Here is a 19,050-nt window from a genome sequence, read left to right on the forward strand (position 1 = left end):
AAAGAATGCCAAAGTTTTACCAGTGATAGTTTGAGCAACGGGAACGATGACAAAGAACCTCACAGAGATATTAAAAAGCATCCCTGGGAATATTATGGCAAACAAACTAGAGTTGGTAGCTGTCCGAGGCTCAGCGACGATCCTGAACAATTCCCTCGGCACAAAATTTTGAGAACAGAAAACTTCACAGCTTGGTCAATGAATCGTGACCCCTTACCAAAACGAAGGTGGATACTTTGATGCAGGACAATTCTCAAATTTGTATATGGATGATCAGGGAATTCAAGAGCCTGAATATCTGGTATACAATTCATATTTATATGTTGTATTTTCATTTCAAATAAAATTCATCTTCAGTGCTTTCATTGGTGCTTTCAGAATCATCGATGAAACCACTTTCATAACTATCGTTTGAACACAAACTCTCAGTATCATAACTGCTTCTGTTCCATCAGAGATACTATCATCACTCTCCCAATCTTCAAAATCTTCACTTGACTAATGACTCGTATTTAATGAGTCGAAAAATATTGTTGCGAATTCGCGCCCGCCGGCATGCGATCGGCCACGTAACTCGAATCACGACACGTCGCCCACCGGACGGATAATTCAGTCGTGACCCTCCGGGAACTACCGCCCAGAGCCAGTCACGGGTGGGGGTTTAACCTCATCACTATCGTGCCAATTGCCCACCCGCGCAGGATAGGGTTGCTCGCCAAATTTGACCGACCTAAGTACCTGCGCGAGTGGTCGACCGGGCGATCGTACCACGCCACAGGCCGACTCCGGACACGAACCGCTTAAGCGGTTCGTTCCGTATTACAGGGATAACCGAGCGGAGTTATCGTCGGCCTTGACGGTTCCGATTAATTACCGGGCGTTTTAAACCCACTATCAATCCCTTACGTGATGAAAGATGGAGATTCAATAAAAGGAAGGAGACGAAGCAAAGCGGGAAAACAGTTCAACATGCAATGCACTTTATTTACACACACACAGACAAGCACGTATATGCAGCCATACAGTCAAGATGCAACAAAAGCAAATGCAATATGACGCAGAGCTACAACCGAATAAAAGGGGAATTATTTACAACACTTACAGTTCTACTTGTCGGACTGGCGCCACCCACACACATTTACACAAAACCCCAAAGAAAAGAAAGTCGTGACTTCCCTGCGCGCCGTCGAGTCCCCCTGCCGCGGCCTCAGCGTGGTCGCGCCTGGTTCCAATTTCCTTCGCGGCCGGCGAACCCTCTCCGGCACTCTTCGTCCAGACGCGTAGGCTCACGCCCCACAGCCGGCTCTGCCGCGTCTCACGTCCGCGCCTCCCGCGTGGCAGGCGAGAATTCCACCACTGAACCACCAAGGACGACCTTACGATGAACTCACGACCACTCCAATTCCAACTGCTCTCTCTCTCTTTCGACCTCTCTCCACCTTTTTGTCGAGCGGGCTCCGCCCTCTGCTCCGCCCCGTTTTCGGCCCCACCTCCCTTCGAGCTTCTGCTCGAAGGGGGCGTGCCCTCTTGCTCTCCCTCCACCCCGTGCCGTGCGGGGGCCGGGGGAATCAGTTTTGGCTCGGGGCCAGGGAATTATTCCCCAAAATGAGACCCTTCCCTTACATGACCTCTGACCTTTGACCTGCATCGCCCTTCCTCCACTCCAAAGCGCGGGGAAGATCAGGCGGGAAAATCGGGCGGGAAAAGTCCGCGCAGGCTCCGCAAGAGCTTTTGTTCTGGCAATCCTGCGTGCGTTCCTGGACGGTGTCAACTGCGGAAATCATCGCCGCGTGGTCCGTTGTGGACGGTGTTCATAAGTGCAGGTCGTGGCGAAGATGGTGGTGGCTGTTGTGGTGAGGGTTGGACGTGGTTGTTTCGTGGTTGGCGGGCGTCGTTTGAGAATGGCGGGTGAGGCGATGCTTGCGGGGTTGGGTGGTGAAGGTGGTGGCGGTTTGGTGGAGTTGTTCGGGGGCGTTGTTGATGGTGGCTTTATGGTCAAAAATAACAACAGAGAAAGAAAAATGGCTAACTCAAAGCGTCGCAGCCCGGATGAATCACACACATTCCCTCTATACAACAGGTTTGGGCTAACAACACATGGACTTACCGAGATATCTCACCTGAGGACTCTTTATGGTGTAATGCGGATTTCCACAACCGTAACAATATTACCATTGATATCCACATAATTTTTTCATGAACAGATTCAACAACTGCATTTTTTATGTTAAAGGTAATTTTAAAATGGTCCTTAACTACTTGTCAAAGAAATGACATTTCGCATGATATATTAACATCCTTTATTTCATCAAGATTTACATATTTTGGGTTGTTGAAAAAAAATACAAATTTCTCTGAGCTTATTGCTGATGGTCTTATCTTTTCTTTCTCAAGCTTCATCCATGAAGGTTTTCTTTTTTGATACTTTTACTTGTTTCATTGCTTTTTGTAGTTTTGAATATATTGCGAGAAGGAGAGGAGAAACTTTTGTTCGAGCGACTTTTAATTGATGTTCTTTGAGATATACTGAAAACCCTTCCACTGAAGGAAATTGAAGAATTCATATTATCAACCATAATTGTTCTTATCCAAGAGTTGTTATATTTATCTTTATTCAATTTTACATCCTCAACATATTTCTCAGTATCTTTTACAAATGTAGAGATTGATTGAAACTTGTCTGATGTGTCTTGATACATTGTATTTATCAAGTAAAAAATTTGGTGGGTAAAATGGTTTAAAGCAAAGATTCACCTTCATATTAAAGGGAATTTTCATCAAGAAAATTTTAGTATAAACAGAAAAGTGTTTATAAATAACCACAAGATTATCATCAAGAAAATTTTATTTTAAGTCAAGTTATGCCACATAAATATGGTGAATACAACTCATTGTGATGTCTGTAATGTTAATATTATTTTTTTAAATGATAGAAGACACCTTCAAACACAAAAACATAAAAGATCTGTTGAAGGAATATCTTTAAAATGTGTGCATTGTGATACATGTCATTGATATTCTCAAAGGAAATTTTAATGGACATCTTCAAACATAAAAAGAAACACAAGAAGAATGAAGTGGGGATACTTGGATACTTTATTGAAAATATTGATGAAGCATTTGAAGGACATAAAAAAAGATTATTTTGCTTTAGAGTGCCAACATCAACATCAACCATTGAGACAATTCTTCTGGTTAAACCAAGAATTGAAATTCTAATTTAAAAATACATTGAGCAAAATCAATGCTTTTAAATTTTACATGGGAGTAAAAATAAAAATGACAAGAGAAGGTAGTGAAGAAACTCCCAAATGAGAACAAATCCTCACTTTATCACATCATTCCAAGATTTCATAGATTGTAATGTATATGATGAACTTCTGAGATATGAACAAAATGTTTGTGACAACGTGGAAGGTCGTGGATTCGTTTTTGAAAAAATAATCTTTGTGGATGTACACATCCGAAAATAAGATCCTCTCAAAGCTTCCTCATACATATATTTACCAAAAGAGATAAAGCTTTAAAAGGCAGTTGCTAATATTCAAAACAATGATAATAAATGTATTCTATGGTCTGTTCGTGCTCACATCCATCCTCCGAAATAGAATCCTGAAAGAGTATCTCATTATAAAAATATGAGATTACACGAAAGGTTAAAGATTTAAAGTTTCCAATGTCATTGAGATATATTCCTAAATTTGAGAAAATGAACAATCTATCTGTTAATGTATGTGGATTAGAGGAAACAAAGTTCAGATATTAAAATTTTCAAACAACTACAAGAATGGTTAAACACACATTGGCCTTCTCTAATTTACTTCAAAGGAAAAATCACATAATGCTTTCATCAAAAATTTCTCAGGATTATACAAATCACAACGATACAATATAAAATGTAAAATATATTCTTGAAAGAGATGCATCAACTCTGTTAATACAAAAGAATGATAAAATTAAGATTTCAGATGTTGTAGTAATCATAAATCAACCGGAATCAATTCACCAAAAGCAGGTTCAAACGTATCATACAAAAATTTTTACAAATCGAAAACACATCTGTTTGTGATACATGCTGATTTTGAAAGTATCCTTGAAAAGATAGACACTGTTTCTCCAAATCCAAATAAATTATTCACAAATCAATCTCAAAAACATACTCCTTGTGGTTTCTGTTGTGATATCAAATCATCTGTTGCTGATGAATACAACAAGTTAGAACTTTACAGAGGAGAAGATGCCTCCCAATAGTTTGTGAAATGACTGGAAAAAGACTGCATTAAATTATCTCAAGTCATGGAAAAAAACCTACAAACCAATGTCCTCAACAAAGGAATAGAAAAGGAAATTTGGGAAAAAACAATATTTGTCATATTTGTGAGGATAAAATTGGTGAAGGTCGAAAAGGTAAGAGACCATTGTCATCTCATCAGTAAATATGGAGGTCCAGCTCATCAGAGTTATCATCTCAATTATTCCATTCCCTAGATTCCCTCTTTTATTCCAGTATCTTCACAGCAATGCTCACGATGACACATCTTTTATATAAATGAATTGAGTAAAACCAGTGAAGACATTTCAGCCATTTCCAACACAAACCAGAATTACATCTCATTCACAAACAATCCCTGCATCTCGCATAACTCAAATCAGATTTATTGATGCATTCAAGTTGATGTGAAGTCCATTGTCTAACTTGGTATTAAATATGAAGAACTTTCTAATTCTCCAATCACATTTCTCAAATCAAAAAGAGATTGATCTCCTATCACAAAAGGGAATATATCCTTATGATAATGTGAACTCATTTGGGAGGTTCAAAAAAACCACAACTTCCCTCAAGGGAAAGTTTTTATAATGAGTGAAATAAAAGTCAAATAACTGATGAAGATAATCAACAAGCACAAAATGTTTGGAAGAAGTTTAATATAAAGAACCTTGGGGAAATCATGAATTGTATCTGAAAAACTGATGTTCTTTTATTGGCTGATGTATTTGAGACTTTTTGAACAGTCTGTCATAATAAAAATCTCAATGGATTAGACCCTGCTCACAATTACACAGTCCAGGATTGGCTTGGAGTGCTTTGTTTAAAATGACAAAACAACCATTGGAATTAATCGGGGATATAGATATGCTTTGGATCATACAGAAAGCAAAAAGAGGTGGAATATCAAGTCTGTTCAAAGAGATATGCTAAAGCCAACAACAAATATCTTCCCAACTGTGAGGTTAAAAAAGATAGTTCTGACTTGATGTATTTTGATGCTAACAATTTGTATGGATGGGCTTTGTCTCAATCTTTACCTTCTGGAAATCTTAGATGGGTTAAGGAGAAAATTTCTGAAAAGGCATTGCAGGACATTGTTATCTCCTCTCAAAAACAATTCGATGAAGCTAAAGTAGGATATTATTTTGAGGTTCATTTAAAATATCCTGAAGAACTCTGTAAGAAACAAAAAGAACTTCCATATGTGCCTGATAAATAAAGTCTTAAGAAGGAATGGCTGAGCAGTTATCAACAATCATTTCTTACAAAAGGCAAACCAACAGAAGAATTACTTTCGACATCATTGGATAAACGGAATGATGTTTTACATCAAAGGAATTTAAGACGATATGTATCTGCTGGGTTGAGTCAAGAAAATTCATCGGATTTTGAAATTTAAACAGTCATTGGTTGAAAAAGTATGTTGATTTTAACACAGAGAAGAGAACACTTGCTCCAAAATATTTTGAGAAGTACTTGTAAAAATGAATGAATAATACTGTATTTGGAAAGACTCTGGAAAATGTCAGGAACAGACAAAACATAAGACTTGCTTCATCTTGCAAACGAGCATCCAAATTAATTAATAAATCAAGTTTTCAAAGAGCGGAGGTGTTTTCAGAGAACTTTTGTGCGCTTCATTTGAACAAATAAAGTATTGAAATGGATAAACCTATCTGTATAGGAACATCAGGGAAAGTAAAATGAGGAAAATTGGGAGGATTTTGGTCAGTCAATACAATTTTCCATTTTCCCCCATTCACTTACATGCAAATTAATGAGATGCCCCAGAAGCCCCAAAGCCCTTCGACTCAACCTGCCCACCAAATTCAATCCAGATCCGTCTTCAACTTTTTGAGATATCCTGCACACAAACAGACAGACAAACAAACAAGCCGGCAGGCGGCGATGGGTCGCCAAGAATGGAAACTATAAGATAGAGAGCAAAATGGATGCCATATAGCGGATCGGGAATCACCTTAAGATTATGCATATCAAATATCATCCAGTTCCATCTACCGATAACTACTCGGTATCCATTTGAATGAAAAGTACTGAAAATGCAGTTTGAAATCAGAAATTCCCAAAGTTCGAGGGGGTGCTGTGGGTGAACAAAGATCAAAATCGAAAAGCCGGCTCGACCGTTTGTGCAGAATGTATTCCAGACAATTATTTTGAATTTTCATGACCATCCGACCATAACCCTTGGAGGAGTAGCATTTGGCGCGAAGGCACCTCCAGCTCGCGCATATTATCGATTTTTGCACTAATTGACCTTTGACCCCTGACCTAAGCGAAATCGGTCAATATGTCCTGAGGGAAAGTTTAGTACTCATTGAGTACCATGAACCTGCAAAGTTTCATTCGTATCGATGCACTCACCTGGTCGCAAGGGGGCCTTCAATTTTCGCCAATTTGCACGCATACCCTAATTGTAGGAGGTGCTGCGAGTAATTTTTCCATATATCACAAAAACCGGAATATATTTGATGGAGCATCACCTGTAGATCATTCGTGCCAAATTTCATAACCCCACGTGGGATAATTACTTTCGGAATTGATTTCGCGTGAACGGTACCGATTTTGAAGGTTTTTCGGTTGTTGCCAGGGAACCAAAGCGTCCCAAGCAACCATCACAATTTCCAAAGCACTCGGTCATAAGATGTACCTACCACCCGAGTTTGGTCAAAATCCGCCCATGTTTACTACCAATTATGCTGATGACAAACGAACAAACATCCAAACAAACAGACAGAATTACTGACAATAAGGGTCACCTGTTTTGGCAACCCAATAAACAGACAGAGAGGGGTGTAAACTTCACCTTCGGTTGGTGGAGGTAAAAAGCATCTGAAAATGTAAAGCCCATCTACTTTATGTTCTGACTTCTTATTCAATATGCTTTACAATAACTTTGACCTTTTGACCCAATTATTAATTTGTCTTCTCCATGTTCTCATGACAAGCAAACGCCACTCGTCACTTCTCTGAAGGTATACTAAGAGAGGGGCCGAGAGATTGAGGGGAGCGCGAGAGAGAGGAGCGGGCAGGAGGAAAGAGAAAGAGAGAGACAGCAAATAAAACCAAGGCTTACTTGCCGTGTTTAACCCCCCGGGGATCTTTAACTGGTTGAGGGTTAAACATGACCATCAAAGCTGCGCCGCAACACAAAGCGCCATTTCCTGTGTGTTTTGTATTTTACGGCGATGGCCCCACTTCACACAGGGGCGGCAAAGGTTTCATCGGCTTGAACTGTGTTCTCCTGAACCAAATTTAAATGGTCCACAAACTGGTCCGACACGTGGAACATGTTTTTCAATCTGGGCAAATTTCACACTCTCACTATGTCTCTCTGATAGTACCGTTTGGAACCCCCCCCCCCCAACCACTTTCTCAACAATCCTTTTGAAGAAGTACTTTCAGGTCTCCTACAAATCCTACCCTGTCGCCTCACCGTGGCGTAGGAGTGGCAATGGTCAATGGCAGCGAATGTCATGGCGAGCAAAGACAGGGAGGGAAACTTGATTTTAATTCACTCTGTGTGTGTAAGCTCACAGCAGTTGTTACTCCAATGCAAGCGATAATTCGTGGAATGCATGTGAACATTCCGTACGGACAGGCACGACTTCCAGATAGTGAGGACTTCCTGTATTCTAATAATTACTCGATTTCTTTTGCGCATTTATAGATAACACAATGCCCCAATCGAGTCGTCGTTTACGAGAGCGAAGGAACGGCCTGTGTGGTTGTTTGAAAGTTTTTATTTTTTGCACGTACGGCCACGTACGTACGAGCATGCGAGAGCGAAGGAACGGCCTGTGTGGTTGTTGTTTCTGGCACGCGGTTTTAAAGTTGTTTTTTTTTGCACGTACGGCCACGCATTAACGGCCACGCACCAGAAATCCTTATGTAAATGTATTGGGGCCTTCAAGTGACAGAGTAATGTTTGGTTATATCACAGTAAGGTTATTGATAACTTGTATTTATTGATTAATATATTGTCAATCACTGTACCTATGGACCTGTTAATCTGTTAATTGAGGATAGGGAAAAGTTACTGAGAAATGAATCAAGATAATATATGAAGTTGAGCTACTCACATAATATTGAAGGAGGGTCTGTGTTATTAAATTGATCGACAGATTGGTCAACATTACATTTCAGGAATCATAAGTTAACTGCAAGGGAAAATCAAGTTATGAGGGAAAGCAGCACGGTATTTACATAACCAGAATGCAGAATGACTGGAAGAGTGGCTCAACCAACAAAAATTATGAAATCAATGAAATGGAATTAGGAATTGTACCATGTATTGTAACTGTCTTGCTCTCACTGATTGGTGGCTGGAACTAACCTGACTGTAATTTAAGTAAAATGCCTCTACAATTTGAAGAAAGACAAACAAACGATAAACCAGAATTGTGCGGAGTACAAAGGCATGACCATGTGAAATGAATGTTAAATCGGTCAGAATATAAGAATAATATTATTGAAAAGAGTGCAATGATGCTGCAAGCCAATTTAAATATTACCTGTGTTATCTGTCTTCTGTTTCATTACACAGGTGTGTAATTTTTGATTAAGTGGTGCCTCTTGTACGTTTACTTTCGTAAGTTGAGGTATTTCTAACACTGACTTGACCATCTTTCATCAGTTCGGAAGTGCAAAGTTGGCTGGAAATAAATAAATAAATAATGGCAGTTACTCTGGAACTGCTTGTGTATGAAACTGTGAATTGTTTAGCAGATATAAATGTTAAAATGATTGCAGATGTTAAAATGGTCACTGTGCAAAATCGACTTGAAAGAAGTGGCTAACTTTCATAATTATTGTACAGATGATGGAATAGTTTTGGTAAAAAGAAAGAATTTTTGAAGGATGGTGAAAAGAATTATTGATTGCAAATTGGAACCCTGATAAAGACTGTTGCCCTTTCCACATGGAAATAGCAAATGAGATGAATGTTTTTGAGTATACAACCGAGATGTCGGTATATTTTTGCATGTCGTTTGGGTGCGAAAATATAATAAGGAAAGGGATAAAATTTTGATATTACATATAATGCAAGTTAAATGCTTCTGTAAGAACCTTTGTCAGTCTGATTGAAATACATGAGCCCATGACGTTTACTGAATGGTGTTTAAACAAGGCTTAACCTTGATTTTGTTTGTTTCGGAGTGTTGAGAGCAGTCGAACCATGCAATGTACGATTTCACCGAATGACGCTTTGGAAGAACTTCCACCGAAAGATTGGATGATGGGGAGAATCCAGATTTGGGTGATTGGGCATTCAACACGTGATAATGAAACTACCCCGTTCCTGAGGAGATAAGATGAGTAATGTCGAAAAAAGAAAAACCCACTGAAGAGAAGGTTGGACAAGTCAAACCACAGCAAGGCAAAGTCCTTACGTCACCATAGCAAATACATCGTGAACTTGCCGTGGTTGCTTCAATGCACAACGAAGGCCCTGAAGGTCCACACGGCGAGTCATCTGCAACATGTATTCAATGGTGCAGGTGGGGCTCCTGCAGCCATCACGGCTGCATCCATCGTACACAGCTCACTTGGTGAATCAAACCTGATTGCACAAACTGCAGCTCCGAGGCCCAAACTCTGCTGGGGCTGGATCTCTGGGTCACCTCTCGAGTCCTTTTCGTCTCCTTCAACCCAGTGTCGGGCCCAAGCTCGTACCTGCCAAGATCTACCTTATCTGCAGCTCAAAGAGTGCCTCGACTGTGTTTCCCCTTGGGTGCTGCTCTATCTACACCCTGACCTGCTTATCTTCTGACTTCGGGTGGCATGTCTTTTCGATTTGTGACACATGCTGATGAACAGGCCATGAATGAAATGGAAACACACTCACTTACCTGGCTGGGACACTATTGAAATGGTTGTCATCCAGCATTCTTCTGATATGAGCACTCGCTGCCATTATTGATTGAACTTGTGTAACGGATATCTTTTCTCCTCCAGGAACGGGGTATGGTGATCATGTGTAATATAATTATTCAAATTTTCTGAGAAGGAAAAAGGGGGGACTGTGGAAGGAAAAAATAATTATATTCATGCACTCTCAATTATAATTGTTGCTGGTGCTTTATAAATGTAAGTTTTATGCTATAAGTCGAATTGGCTGTCAGTTATGCTTCCCTTTATCCAAGAGTCTTTTGACCGAAATGTTGAAGAAAGGAATGTCTTAATATTAAATAAGGTGACCTGGTTGATAACACTGCAACTTTTGCCATGATTCTTTCACCAAGTGGACACGTATTGCAGTTGGAGTTCTTTTTGCCAAAGCTTATCAGCCGCCCCCCCCACTCCCACAAAAGCATTAAAATGCCAGGAAATATAATCTAAGCTTATTGCAAACCATTGTGTATGTATACCAACTCAGTGGTTTGGACTCCGTGGTACCATGCTAAGAAAGGTTCTCTGATGTAATGTACTCTCGTTGTGGACAGTGTATTATTTTGAGTAACAGGATTTACATCGAGTCAGTTAACAACAAAATTCCACAACACCCCCACCCCCCCCTCGCCGACCCCCCACACCCCTCTCTTCTGACCGGAAGGCAAATTCCAACCAATTATACTTTCTCTTACCCTCCCCACACACCTCTCCTTGGATCAGATAACAAACACAAACAATTGTATGAGGTATGTTTGAACAAATCAAAACCATTGTATTTGGCTTGTCTGAAGTCAACAAAGCTCCATCTGATATCTTGGTTCAAACTGTATATAAATGCTCAGAAAAGCTCTGTAACCGAAGACTTCAGCTTGCAACCATGTGGTAGGCTGGGGTCTTCCTTCCATGCATGGAAGTGTCTTCTATTGTACTGGAATAAATGGCTTGTATATGAACTTACTTGATGTCTTTCTTGAGATTGTAGGCCTCAGCCCCCACAGAATTGATGACGTCACAATCAGCAGCGTTTGGCGGCAAACCGACGGCTGGGTCCCAGACGACGTGCTTTACTTTACTCAGTCCATGAGTTCAGGACGTTTGTTCAACTCAGCATTTACGAATTTTATCCTGCCATGTTGTTAATCTTTTGATGGAGGTGATATAGAAATGAGAAGATGTCAAATAGTTCATGTTACTCCATCCGGCACGACGTGTCAACGCCAACAATCTAAAGCGACCGGTCTTAAACGCTACCATGGGCACCCAGACATGCCACCAATATGAACTGAGCTGTTGAATGTAGCACAAAACATCCAAAGGAAGTACCGTAACCGAGTATTGTGATCCGTCCTGTCCCCCATACCCGTCGTTGATGGATATCTGCTTGTGTATTGTAATGCCTCTTGATGAGTTTCATCAACAGCTCTCACCTGAAACCTCGAAGGAGCAGTGCCGCATGGGCTCCGGTGCGTCTTCAGTGCTGAACAGGGCTCCTGAGGCTACGACGGTGCTGAATAGGCCCTCCTCACAGGCCTACCCCATGGAATGGGACAGCAGTGAACTCCTTAGACTTCTGGACTACAATGGCAATGACAGCTGCCGACTGGGTGCTGGAAAGAGGATTTAAACACAAAACAAAGACAAATTATGACTTTTGAACACAATTCTTAATGGCAAAAGTATTAAATTTTAATGATGTGCACGGAGGAAAACATGTCATTGGTTTTGAAAGTTCCACACGAGGTGAAAATTAAATTCATAATTTATCCAAAGTTTGCAGACTCATATCTCTGAATCATGTTGAGATGGAGTAAGATAATAATGAAGTGAATGATGCTGAAGAGTGAAGACAATCACAGTGGGCATGATCAAGACTTCACACATAAACCAATAAAAAGTATGAATGTTATGAAAACAATTATGTATGAAAAGGAAACCTGCAATGGGGCTTCACTGCAACACTTTTGTTCGAGGTGAGTGTTCTGACCCCTTGGTTGCTCGCCTCCTTGCAGTTAAAAATGCACATGACAAACACAGCCGGAGTGGGTCGAAGAGGAATCTACAGGCTGGCCTGAAAGTCACCTTACCCCTCCTCAGTAAAGCATTCATTCTCATTGACTTTACAAATGCTTCACAAGATATCAAATAGGACTTGATGATGAATTACAATGACATTTATTATCCCGCGCTCATGAAGCGAAAGTGGGGTTTAGCGATCGGTCCCATACGTACATGACTGCATTTTGTTATTCCCTTTTCTCTCGAACCGCTTGTCAGATTGATACGGAATTTTCACCAAAGGTGTGATTACCGATGTAGAATGTTTTAATGATAATTGTGACATCATCAGTCATATGGTGTGGCATCCATATTGGATTTAAGGAAAAAAAATTTTAAATTCTCTCTTTAACTGCTGCATCAATCGACGTGAAGCTTCAAAATTATGATCGAACAGTGATGAGGAATATACGTTTCAAATTTCAACCTGATCGGATGCATGGTCTGGCAGCCAAAGTTATTTAATTTTTTGAATCTCCGTTCTTTTTGAATGAGGCTCACTTGGCTGAGCCTGCATGGGTTTGGGGAAGAGGAGTAGCAGTTGAAACCCGAGTCCTCTACAGGTTCCTCATGATGACTTCATCTCTGCTTTTTGCTTGTTTGGTTTCTTCTGATGACTCAAACACAGAACTAATTTTATTTGGTGTTCCATTATTTTGAATTTAATTTATTTTTAAACGACATACTTGCCACAAGAAGAGTTGGCTTGCACCAAGTTCTTCTCAAAACTGTGCAGGGCAAGTATTCTATGAATACCATTTACTGATTGTGAGGAGTGCACAATAAAACCTGGATATTAAGAGTTTAAGAATGAATGCTTTCCTGGGGAGGGATAAAGCATCTTTCAGGCCACCTTGTCCATTGAAGTTAATAACATCCCAGTGTGTCACAAATTGTTGTTGTTGTTGTACAAAACACAAAAAGAAGGCTATTATGGGAGAGAACAAAACCACAGATACTTTATGTTGGCTGGAGGAGACATCATGGAGGACAAGGGGCAAGATAAATTCATTGAAATGATGATGAGAACCACATCCCAAACACGAACCCAGATTGGGATGAAAATGAGTGAGTTGAGAATGTCTGTGGAAAGAAAGGTTTCCACTCGGTACATTGCTCGATGTGATCGAGCTCCTTTCCTGTGACAGAGATAGTTGCAATGGAGTGGAGACTGATCCATGTTGAGGTCCAGGGGGTAAAAAGGGAAACCAAACACAACCTTCATTACCTCTGCCACGAAAGGTGGACTGAGGTTATGTTTTCATCTTCGTCTCTGTCTGTCTGTTTGCTTATCTGTCTGTGAGGATATCTCAAGTTGTGGACAAATTCGGGTGAAATTTGGTGGACAGGTTGGGTGTGTGAAAAGGACGAATTTGTGAGAATTTGTTGAAGATCTGATTCCTGATACGACAATTTTTTTGAGTGATTCATCACCGTGAGAGATGCGGTCAAAAACTATATGGAGCACGATATTTCAAAAGGCTGTGGACGGATTATGACAAAACTGGGTGGATGAGTGGGGTCGGTGACAAGACCAAGCCAATTAAATTTTGGTTCATATCCAGATGCAGATCTGTCCCATTTGTGGGTTACCAAACGTAAACTCTTCAGCCTGATGGAGGTATGTGCTCCACCAAGTCCCATTCTAGTTACCACTGTATTTTGGGTTTTGATGTGCACTTCCGCTCAAAAGTTTAAGAACACCCCCATTTTTCAATTTTTACTGAAATTTAAGCAGTTCATGTCCAATGAATAACCTGAAATGGTACAAAGCTAAGCGGTAAGCCGCCAGAGGTTAAAAAAATAAAAGTTTAGGTGACCAAAAACTGAAAAACAATGCAGATTTCAGAGTTGTTAAAATAGACCCTTTTCAGGGAACAAGTAATGAGTTGGCGACTGCAGCTGTTCTGCAGCAATGGAAGTAAATTAAGCCGTGAAAGTTGATGCAAACAATTCCTACAGGTGTCCCAACTTTTGTTGATGAGTTACAAACCCTCTGTCTGTGTAAAAGCAGTGTTGGAACAGACTGTGTTGCTGCACCCTCATAAGCATTATTTGGACAATATTGCACTGCAGGAAGTCGTATATTACTCTCATAAAGGTGACAAAAAGACAATTAACAAAGGAAGACAGACAGACCATTATAACCCTTAAAAGTGTTGATCTTTCCTTCACAGAAATTGCAAAGGAAGCCAAGGTGTCAGTGAGTTGTGTCCTACACCATCACAAGGAACTTGGAAACTGGAGGAAAATCTGACAGGAAGAGGTCTGGTAGACCCAAAGCCACAACACAATCATAAGACAAGTTTCTGAGAGTCAACAGCTTGCGTGATTGGTGGCTCACAGGACAGCAGCTTCAAGCACAGCTTAACACTGGTCGAAGTAAGGAAGTCTCAGTTTCAACTGTGAAGAGAAGCCTTCTAGTGCAGGCTTGACAGGTCGAGTGGCAGGAAGAAAGCTCTTGCAAAGATGGCAAAATAAGAAAAAGAGGTTTGCCTGCACCATGAAGCACCACCAGTGGACTACTGAAAACTGAAAGAAGGTCTTCTGGACCGAAGAATCAAAATTTGAAATCTTCGGTTCATCACGCAGGGTTTTGTACGCCGTTGAGTCGGTGAAAGGATGGTTCCTCAGTGTGTGACACCAACTGTTAAACATGGAGGAGGAAGCGCGATAATCTGGGCCTCTTTTGCTCGATCCAGAGTGGGCGACTTCCACAGAGTGACTGGCACCCTGAACCAAAAGGGCTACCACAGCATTTTGCAGTGCGGTGCAATACCCTCAGGTCGACGCCTCGTTGGTCAGGGGTTTATCCTACAGCAAGATAACGACCCAAAACATACCTCCGGGCTGTGTCAGAACGACCTTATAAGAAAAGAACAAGACGGAAGGCTTCAAATCAGGGAATGGCCAGCACAGTCTCCAGACTTAAACCCATCGAGCTGGTTTGGGAAGAACCTGATAGAAGGGTGAAAGCAAAGCAACCTACAAGTGCAACACATTTGTGGGAATTCTGCAATAGTGTTGGGAAGAACTTTCCGAACAATATTTGATTTCCATTGTTGAAAGAATGCCACGAGTATGTTCGACTGTTCTATCTACAAAAGGTGGCTACTTTGATGAGTCAAAAATTTAGATTAAAGTTTGTTCAACAAAACGATTCCATGATTTCTTTTTTATCTGCAATTGTTTATTTGTTCTATGCTTTAATTTCAGAGGCAATGAAACATTAAATTTCAATGAAAACTGGAAAAAATGGGGGTGCTCCACAACTTTTGACCGGTGGTGTACTTTCCAAACAAATATTAATCGCTTAATTAATCAAATTATTTAGAAGTTCCTGTTGGGAAGTGTATTCTGTTAAGAGGAGGCATGGAAATGTTTCGGAGAGATGGCAGTGGAGTTTTTAACCAGATTGTTTAACAAAATCTAGGAAAGTGAGAGGATGCCTGAGGAGTGGAGATTAAGTGCACTGGGAATGATTTTTAAGAATAAGGGTGATGTGCAGAGCTGTGGTAACTACAGAGGTATAAAGTTGATAAGCCTCACCATGAAGTTATGGGAAATAGTAGTGGAAGTGACGTTGAGAGGAGAGGTGATGACTTGTGAGCAGCAATATGGTTTTATTTCAGGAAAGAGCACCACTGATGCAATGTTTGCTTTGAGAGTGTTGATGGAGAAGTATAGGGAAGGCCAGAAGGAGTTGCATTGTGTGTTTGTGGATTTAAAGAAAGCTTGTGACAGGGTGCCAAGAGAGGAGTTGTGGTATTGTACGAGGAAGTCGGGAGTGGTGGAGAAGTATGTGAGGGTGGGGCAGGATATGTATGATGACAGTGTGACAGCGGTGAGGTGTGCGATATGGAATGATGGACCAGTTTAAGGCAGAGGAGGGATTGCGTCAAGGATCGGCTCTGAGCCCTTTCCTGTTTGCACTGGTGATGGACAGGTTGACGGACGAGATCAGACAGGAGTCTCCATGGACTATGATGTTCGCGGACGACATCGTGATCTGCATTGAGAGTAGAGAGCAGGCTGAGGCAAGCCGAGAGAGGTGGAGGTACGCACTGGAGGGAAGGGGAATGAAAGTCAGTAGGAGTAAGACGGAGTACGTGTGCGTAAATGAGAGGGAGGGTGTCGGAATGTTGCGGTTGCAAGAAGTTGAGGTGGTGAAGGTGGATGGATTTAAATACTTGGGATCAACTGTCCAAAGGAACGGAGAGTGTGGAAGAGAAGTGAAGAAGAGAGTGCAGGCAGGAAGGAGTGGGTGGAGAATAGTTTCAGGAGTGATTTGTGATAGGAGGGTATCTGCAAGAGTGAAAGGGAAAGTATACAAGACGGTCGTGAGACCAGCTATGTTGTATGGTTTGGAGGAGGTGGCGCTGAAAAAAAGAGAGGAGGCGGAGCTGGAGGTGGCACAGTGAAAGATGCTGCTATTCTCATTGGGAGTGACGAGGATGGACAGGATTAGAAATGAGAATATTAGAGGGACAACGCAGGTAGGACGGTTTGGAGACAAAGTGAGAGAGGCGAGATTGAGATGGTTTGGAACTGTGCACAGGAGGGGTGCGGGGTATATCGGGAGAAGGATGCTGAGAATGGAGCCGCCAGGGAGGAGGAGAAGAGGATGGCCAAAGAGGAGGTTTATGGATGTGGTGAGCGTGGACATGCGGGTGGTTGGTGTGATTATAGAAGATGGAGAGGACAGAGCAAAATGGAGACGGATGATCCGCTGTGGCGACCCCGAAGGGAAGCAGCCAAAATAATCATAATAAGAACAGGCCCGTAGCCAGGGCTCAGTATTAAGGGGGGAATATGAACTGGATGGGGGGGCACAATTATTATATTTAATATTTTTGATAACCCGGTATACTATTGTATTCATGCAGCATTGACACATCTATACTGAGGTTGCCGTCGCATACGAACCAAATTGATCTCAGCTAGATTTAATATGTTCCGATGTTTTTGGCCTAAAATTATTAGAATTCAGGAGAGCCACAACAAACTGGCACATTCACAATGCAGATATTCAATGATTAGACAATTGGCACCAATTCAGGTTCACTTATACAAGGTGTTGTCAAGAATTGGCATTAGAAAATTAATACACCAGAGATACAATGACTAAACGGGGGAGGTTGGCACCAGAATCAGTGCACTTTGAAATAAGATACAGTCGGCTATGACCTGCGATCATTATGTTAAACTATCAACAGCAAATACGACCAGCCTGAAGATACCACAAGGTCCGCATTCAAAGCAGTCAATTACACAGAGGTAAGGTTATGCACAAAGCACTAGATATGGGATATGCAAAGCACCAAACACAACATTTAACTTAAACATCAGAAGTACAAAGCAGCTGACCACGGCGGGTGCTGACCACAACCACACTGCAACCACAACCACACACGCATCGCCAGCAGTCACACACACAATCTGAACTCCTCGTATAGTTTTTATACCGCTGCACTCACTGTCAGAAGAGCTGCAAGCGATGCGTCTTGGTGTGGAATCTTGTGAGGACCTTCTCCTTCCATTCATTCAGGCATTTACGTGTGAGGTCTCTCTCGAAGGCCAGCTGTACCAGTTGTGCCTTGCGTGCATGGCGCATGGACCGTCGATGGTCAGTGAAGACATTCCTCAATGTTGAGAATGAGTTTTCACACATGGCAGTGGACGCACCAAATGTTAGTCCAAGTCTCATAGCAGTCACGACACTTGGCATGGCTTCCAGCGTTTTGTGGTATGTTGAGAGGAGTTTTTGTGTTGTCCATCTCTCGTTTGGCTGCTTTTCTGTCTGTGAGCGAATAAACTGCTTTGCAACCACACACTCTGTTTCACTGATGGTTGACTTTGTTAATGTCATGATGTGCTGGAGCAAGTGGGGATCCAAAAACGTGCCATTTTCAGGATTCAAGGCAGCGAGTGAACGGGCGAGTTGTGTGTTGCGCTCACTGAAGCGCTGAGCGATCTCGCCAAGCACAGTGTCAATTGCGCTGTAAAAAACCCTCTGCAGTTCCGTCTTGTCATTGTCGTTGTTTTGTCCTGTAGTCTCCAAAACAACAAACTGTTCCAAGTTCTTATGCATTGTGCGTCTCCGTTTTGGTGGTGCAGGTGTAGAAGTGCGAGCATCATTGGCCTTGTTCCACAGATCAGTGAACTCATCCTCAGAGCGGAGTTTCTTCACGCACTCTGTAGCACTCGCCACCAGTTCCAACCCCGTTAGCAAGTCCATGACCTCTGCCTGCAAGAATCTGTTCGGGCCATCTTACAGCATCAGCAGTTTTTGTGCAAAGATAGCAATGAACATGAAGGCAGGCCCAGAGACTTCCCGCAAAAGCCCAATAGCCTCCATCCTCATCTCTACACCGTAGGCACCCTCTGCATCAATCTCCGACAGTAAGGATGTGATATCCTTAAAAGATCCTATGGTCACAGACACGGTGGCTAAATGTCCCGTCCACCTTTGATCAAGAAGTCGTTTTAACCGCTCACCTTTATACTGTGCAGCAACAGTGGGCTTTCTGAAGAATTTGTACAGGCAACAACAAACCTCGAGGAAATCAGTGACAGCTTTCTCTGCTGCCAGTGCGTGGATGACTACCAGATGGAGTTGGTGATTTAAGCAGTGCACATAGGGGATTTCTCTTTCCAATATCTCTTGCAACAACTTTTGCACCCCACCGTGCTTCCCAGCCATTACCGAAGCCCCGTCGTACACCTGACTTAATATTTTGACGTGTCAAGTCCTGTTTTTATCAGCTCTGCAATTATTAGGTCTGTCAATGTTTTTGCATCTCCAGCGTTGG

The 19,050-nt window shown here is 41.7% G+C and overlaps 1 protein-coding gene across 1 annotated transcript; it reads right to left on the reverse strand.

The window, feature by feature from the left end:
• Positions 1 to 3,078: 3,078 nt before the first annotated feature.
• Positions 3,079 to 18,507, reverse strand: LOC147022241 (uncharacterized). The gene is made up of 4 exons (XM_085892933.1): positions 17,716 to 18,507; positions 11,611 to 11,790; positions 6,038 to 6,134; positions 3,079 to 3,931 (listed from the first exon to the last, which is right to left on the reverse strand). The coding sequence occupies exon 1, from the start codon at positions 18,474 to 18,476 to the stop codon at positions 17,718 to 17,720; it is 759 nt and encodes a 252-aa protein (XP_085749059.1). The 5' UTR covers positions 18,477 to 18,507; the 3' UTR covers positions 3,079 to 3,931; positions 6,038 to 6,134; positions 11,611 to 11,790; positions 17,716 to 17,717.
• Positions 18,508 to 19,050: the final 543 nt, after the last annotated feature.

The sequence above is a fragment of the Eptatretus burgeri genome, chromosome 8 (assembly GCF_056783735.1).
Source record: "Eptatretus burgeri isolate ZD-2024b chromosome 8, Ebu_testis_v1, whole genome shotgun sequence".
NCBI lineage: Eukaryota > Metazoa > Chordata > Myxini > Myxiniformes > Myxinidae > Eptatretus > Eptatretus burgeri.